General features: G+C 40.2%; 1 protein-coding gene and 1 pseudogene across 1 annotated transcript in view; both read right to left on the bottom strand.

Annotated features, from left to right (window-relative positions):
* Positions 1–71, bottom strand: part of LOC103200615 (synaptophysin-like protein 1) — a gene marked incomplete at its 3' end in the record, with an annotated part of 7866 nt that extends 7795 nt beyond the window's left edge. Inside the window, exon 1 of the mRNA XM_042781404.1 lies at positions 38–71. Coding sequence (XP_042637338.1) covers positions 38–71 — 34 coding nt within the window. The remainder of the gene's footprint in view (positions 1–37) is intronic.
* Positions 72–295: 224 nt separating this feature from the next.
* The window catches only part of LOC103200034, a 32856-nt pseudogene continuing 26156 nt past the window's right edge, over positions 296–6995 (bottom strand).

The following is a 6995-nucleotide window of genomic DNA, read 5'->3' as shown; positions in this document are numbered from 1 at the left end:
CACATATTTTACAAAGTGTATTTCCCCCTTTAGTTACATTGCAGCAGGAGGTGGGATACCTCCTTGACCATGTGCAGAAGTGTTTGATGGACTGTGTAAGCTGGTCTCCTTGTACACAAACCAAGCATTTCCTCCCCAAAGTATCATATTCAGAAATCCAAAGATCACAGAGACATTTAGGGATCCCATACTGGTGACAGAGTCAAAATAACAGGTCACTCCTGGATGCTTACTGCAAGGCTCAAGTTCTGGAATAATTTTGGGACTGGTAGCTACTTTAATATCTGTAAGAGTTTTAGCCCAGGCTGAAGTGCTCACCAACCACAAAAAAGTGACAACAAGAGTAATAATAAAGTCAATCATGGGAAGTTTTCGAATATCTCGATACAGGTTCGTGTAACCAACGTAAAGCAGAAGAGCAGCAATGCAGTACAGGAAGACAAAGACTGCAAAGGTGACATAGAATTGTGCAGAGGAAGAGTAATCACCGATCAGAACATATTCATTCCACTTGATATCACATACATTTACTTCTGGAGCTGCCTGAAAAGATGCCTGATTCAACCTGAATGGGTAACCAAAATTAGCTGTAACAGTTTTATTGTCAGCAGCTTTAGGACAATGCACTAAAATTTCTGTTTTGCCCTTAAAACCTCCACAGGTGGCAAAAGCAAAGATGGAAGCAACCTACGTAGTGAGAGAAAAGGAAAGGAGAAGCGTTACTGCACCCACAACCACGTGGTCTACTAAAAACTGGCTCACTGACATTCTAGAAATTCCTTATCACAAGTTAAATCTAGATAATGAAAGACACTTCCAAATGGATTTACAGCTCTCAACAAATGTGATTTTATTTTCCCAAGTATAACAAAATTTAATACACCAGTCTAATAATGCATTTACTCATGTTCCAGTATACTAAGTATTAGTCTGAAATTCAGAAGAAAACAACAACAAAAAGACAAACAGCGCAATCCAAAATCGGACAAAGGACTTAAATAGACATGTCATTAAAGAAGATATTCCAACAGTCAACAACCACAGGAAAAGATTCTCAATGTCGTTAACACACAGCTGTAAATCAAAACTACAATGAAGTATCATCTCATCCCTATTAGAACGGCAATGATGAAAACAAAACAAAACTAAAAAAGTAAAACAATAGGTGCTGACAAGGTGAAGAAACTGGAATTCTCATCCGCTGCCGCCGAGGGAATGGAAAATGGTATAGCTATGTGGAAAAAACTGGCAGTTCCTCAAAAAGGGGAACAAAGAACTACCGTATGACCCAGAAGTGAAGGCTCGAATGCAGACAGAAAACCGTATACCGTATCTCAATGTTCACCACACACTTCTCTTAACAGCCAAAATGTAGAAATCCAAATGTCTAACAATAGATGAATGGATAAACAAAATGTGGTATATGTACATAATAGAATACTATTCCGCTATAAAGAGAAATGAAGTCTGATGAATACCGTAACATGGATGAACCCTGAAAACAAGCTGGTCAAAATGTTAGTTGCAAAAGGACAAATGTATGATTTCACTTATACGAAATAAGCAAATTTTTAGAAACTAAAGATTATTAATGGTTATTAGGTGTAGAGAAGAGGAGGAAAGGGAGAATTATTGCTTAAGGGGCACTGAGTTTATGTTAATGGTGGCAGAATGATTTGGAAAAGGATAGCCAGAATGGTTGTACAACTTAACAAATGTAATCAATTCACTGACTTGTACATGTGTAAGTTGCTAAGATGACATGTTTCACAATGCATATTTTCACAATTAAAAAAAAAATCAAAAGGGGTGTCTGGAGTACTTTTATCTGAAAACCAAGACTGCCTACTCTTGGGTTTCAGATAAAAGTATCAAAGACCTATAAAGAGGTTGTAAGCAGTGAAGAGATGCTACACCTTCAGGAAACTGGAAGGGCTTACTTATGGGTATACTTCCAGGTCATGAAAAAGTAGTTGAATATGTGTTTTCCTGATCATGAATACGCTTTTAAAAATGTAATGTAATGAAACTATTTCAAGTGCTGTCTAGAATAGAAAAAAAAAAATCAAAAAAACTGGAAGCATCTTAAATGTGATAAGGAAGCAACAAAACTGTAATTCATTCATATAATAAAACATTATTCAGCCATTAAAATGTTGGAAATATATGCTGATGTAGAAAAATGTGCATTACATATAAAGTATGCTTAAACAATGCATTGCTCATGTGTCTAAATTTATGTACACAAGCAAAAAAAAAAAAAAAAAAAACTACAAACGTTATACACCAAAATTTTAACAGTGGTCACGTCAATGATAACTTTTTTCTATTTATAACCTTCAAAATTTTCTGCAAAGTAAACAAAGAGAAGCTAGATATGTGTAGTGACCAATAGTTCAGCCCTTCAGCAAATCCTGATGACTCTATTTTTAAAATACATTTGGAATCTGACCACTTCTGCACACCATCACCCCTTGCCTGGATTACACATCAGTACTCTACTAACTGGTCCTACTTCTTCTATACTTGCTCCCACTTCAGTCTATTGTTAATGCAACAGCCAGGGTAATCTTTTAAAAAATATAAGACAGAAAACACGAACCGCCTAAAATCCTCCAATGGCTTCTGAGCTCTCTCTGAACAAAAGACTTAGTGTGAACTTTTTCTCACTAAGCCTACAAGGTCTTCTCGCTGAGTATTTCTGACCTCATGTTGCTCTTTTTCTCTGGCCTAATATGCTCTACACAAAATGGACTCCTTGTTATCCCTTCAATACACCAGATAAGCTCCTACCTCAGGGTGTTGGCACTTGGTATTCCCTCTGCCTAGAAAATGTGGTTCCCTCCCCTCCCACACTCAGCTCCACGTTTCAATGAAACCTTATCAGAAAGGCCTTTTCCTGACTAAATTATGTAAGTATAGCAGTGCTCCTCCCATCTTGTACTAGTTATTCACTTTACTTATGCTGCTCTGCTCTCTTTTTCCTCCAGAGTCTCTGGGTAGCACAAATGGTTAGCACACTCAGCTGCTAACCAAAATGTTGGAAGTTTGAGTTCACTCAGAGATGTCCCGGAAGAAAGGCCTGGTGATCTACTTCTGAAAAAAATCAGCTACTGAAAACTCTATGGAGCATAGTTCTACTCTATACATATGAGGTCACTGTGAGCTGGAGTTGGGTTGAAGGTAATTGATTTTAGTTATACTTCCTTCACTGTAAAAACCACTGCCTGACACAGTACTTAATGGTTTGTCTGCCTGTCTTCCTTCACTAGAATATAAACTCCAAAAGCTCTGGGACGTCACACACACACACACACACACCTAGCTCTAAAACCCAAACCCACGGTCGTTGAGTCCACTCCAATTCATAGCAACCCTACAGGACAAAGTAGAACTGCCAACATAGGGTTTCCAAAACTGTCAGTCTTCACAGAAGCAGACTGCCTCATCTTTCACTCGCAGAATGGTTGGTAGGTTAGAATTGATGAACATTTGGCTAGCAGCCAAATGCTTTAACTACTGCACCACCAGAGCTCCTTGACACCCATTTGCTGTTGTTGTTAGGTGCCTCTGAATCGGCCCTGACTCACAGTGGCCCCATGCACAACAGAACGAAGCACTGCCCAGTCCTGAGCCAGCCTCACACTCCTTGCTATACCTGAGCCCATCGTTGCAGCCACTGTGTTAATCCATCTTGTTGAGGGCCTTCCCCTTTTTTGTTGGGTAACTTTTTTGTTGATTTTACCAAGCATGATATCCTTCCCCAGGGAATAGTCTCTCCCTGACAACACAACCAAAGTAGGTGAGCCCAAGGCTGGCCATTCTTGCTTCCAAGGAGCATTCTGGCTGGACTTCTTCCAGGCCAGATCTGCTGGTTCTTCTGGCAGTCTATGGTACATTCCTTACTCTTCACCAACACCACAACTGAAAAGCAAAACTCTGCCCGCTGATCACTGACATAATGCTTCCCATGAATTACTCTAGGGTTTTGAATCTCATAGGAAAAAACCAGGATACTAATAACTCTGTAAGGATTTTTATTTTTTCCATGAGGAAGAGATACATGAAAAGGAATCTGGTTTCAGATATGAAGAGTCTGAGGTAACGTCTAGCATGAAGTTTGGAGAGTTCTGTTAAGAGGTAACAGGTGAAGATAGACAAATAGATAGTCTCTCAGAGACAGAATGAATATGGATGAATACACTAGTGAAAAGAGGTCAGGCAATTAGTCTTGGGCATACTCCCACATGGAGGGTTAGGTAAAAGAAAGATATACTAATTGAACCAATGAAACAGAATACAGAGGACAAAAACAGAGTAATGTATACAAAAAAAATTATACTTAACAGAGTTGGTATTACAGATCATTGAGAAAAAGACAGCAGTTTTTAAAGATATGTCCATACATTCTTTGATACTCATCCCCTCAAGAGGTGGAGCTTAATTTCCTTCCCTTGGAGTGTGGACTAGACTTATGGTAGTGATTTCCTTCTAGCAAAAATAATTTTGTGGAAGTAATGGGGTGCCATTTTTGAGGGTGTTGTTGTTGTTATGTGCCATTGAGTCGGACTTGACTGATAACGACCCCTCCTTGGGTGTCTGAGGTGGTATCACCCGAAGTAGATTGCCCAACTTTCCTTCGAGGAGTGGCTGGTGGGTATGAACCACCAGCCAAATTGCAATATGTGTCTTCCCCTTTTAATCTGTTGAATCACTTGATCTGGGGGAAATTGCCACTTTAGGAGAATACTTAGGCAAATGACAAAGACTCAGTTGGTGAGGAACTGAGGATTGCTAGCAACCATATGAGTGAGCTAGGAGGCAGATACTCCCCTGGCTGAGCCCTTGAGTTGAATGTAACTCAACCAGCCAAACAGCTTGCTTGCAACCTCAGGAGAGACCTGAGGCAGGCCACTCAGCTAAGCTGCTGAGAAACTGTGAGGTAATAAATTGTTTTAACTACTAAGCTTGGGGTAATCTGTTACACTAGATAATATAAGGAAAGACTTAGAAGGAACATGATTAAAAAACTGGTAACAAGGAGGTATGGCGAAGAGGCATATGGGTGGATCTCTCTGAATGGGCCAAAGTGAAGATATTTTGTTTCATGTGAATGCTCACCAAAGGATGACCTCGGCAGAGGAGGATTTTAGTAATCAAGTGGATAGAATGACATGCTTATGGAAACAAGTCACTCTCTTTTCCCAGCCACTTCTGTCATTACCCAACAGGCTCTTGCATTCATCAAGGCTGATGTGAGTGACCAATATGCCAGCAGCAGAGACCAACAATGAGTCCTCAATATGGCACCACTCCTCATGGCAATCAGCCAACAACCTGGTGGCAGGTTGACTACACCAGACCACTTCCATCATGAAAAGAGCAGTATCTGGGTCTAAATGGGATAGACAATTCCTCTGGATATGGACTTGCCTTCCCTGAATGCAAAACTACCATCTGTAGACTTACAAAATGCCTTATCCACAGCATTGCCTTTGATCAAGAAATTCACTTCATAGCAAATAAAGTGCAGCAAAGGGCCTATGCTCATGGAATTCACTGGTCTTATCATGCTTCCCATAATCCTGAAGCAGCTAACTTGGCAGAATGGTAAAATGGCCTTCTGAAAACACAACTACGGTGCCAGCTAGGAGATAATACTTGTATGGTTGGGGCAATGTTCTCCAAGAGGCTGGATATACTCTAAACTAGTGTACAATATATGGTACTTTTCCTCTCATAGCTAGGATTCATGGGTCCAGGAACCAAAGGGTGGAAATGAGAGTGGCACCACTATTACTCCTCTAGTGACCCACCGGCAAAATTTTTGCTTTCTGCCCCACAAGCCTACGCTCTGTGGGTCTAGAGATCTTAGTTCCAAACGGAGGAACGCTCCCACCAGGACACACAACACTGATTCCACTGAACTGGAAGTTAAGAATGCCACCTGGCTACTCTCAGCTCCTCATGCCTCTGGATCCACGGGCAAAGAAGAGAGTTACCATACTGGCTGGTGTGATAGATTCTGATTACCAAGAAAGTGGATTGACAGTTTATTTATAAATAGACTGTCAAGCATAACTCAGAATATGCAGGAGGCAGAAGAGAAGCTAGATGACTGGGATCTTTTAAAAATTGAATTCTTGTATGCATTGAAAGATTTCATCAAAAGGGTAAAAAGAGAACCTACAGATTGGGAGAAAATATTTGCCTATGACATATCTGACAAAGGACTTATCTCCAAAATCTACAGAAAACTTTAACACCTCAACATGAAAAAGACAAATAACCCAATTCGCAAATGGGCACAAGACTTGAACAGACACTTCACCAAAGAAGATATATAAGCAGCCAACAAATACATGAGAAATTGCTCACGATCATTAATCATGAAAGAGATGCAAATCAAAACAACAATGAGATATCATCTCACCAGCAATAACAGCAAAGTTCAACAGATCAGATAGTAACAAATGCTGGCAGGGTTGTGGAGAGATTGGAACTCTTGTGCACTGCTGGTGGGACTGTAAAATGGTACAACCATTGTGGCAAATGGTATGGCGATTCCTCAAAAAACTGAAAACAGAAGTACCATCTGACCCAGCAATTCCATTACTAGGAATATATCCTAAAGAGGTGAGAGAGAGTGTACGAACAGACATATGTACACCTATGTTCATCGCAGCACAATTCACCATAGCAAAGAGATGGAAACAACCTAAATGCCCATCAATAGGTAAGTGGATAACCAAATTATATACCCACACAATGGAATACTACGCCACATTAAAGAACAATGAGGGATACGTGAATCATCTTGCAACGTGGATAAACCTGGAGGACATTATGCTGAGTGAAATAAGTCAATTGCAGAAGGACAAGTACTGTATGAGCCCATTACTGTAAAAAGACAGAGAAGGGTTTGCTTGGGAAAGGGAACTCACCTAGTAGGTTACTGGGATGGGGAGGGAAGGAGAGAGATTAATTTTGGGCTA

The sequence above is a fragment of the Orycteropus afer genome, unplaced genomic scaffold (genome assembly GCF_000298275.1).
Source record: "Orycteropus afer afer isolate SDZICR_OR568_19922 unplaced genomic scaffold, OryAfe1.0 scaffold00007, whole genome shotgun sequence".
NCBI classification, from domain to species: domain Eukaryota; kingdom Metazoa; phylum Chordata; class Mammalia; order Tubulidentata; family Orycteropodidae; genus Orycteropus; species Orycteropus afer.
The sequence above is the reverse complement of the archived record's forward strand: the minus strand, read 5'-3'. Positions and strand labels throughout refer to the sequence as shown.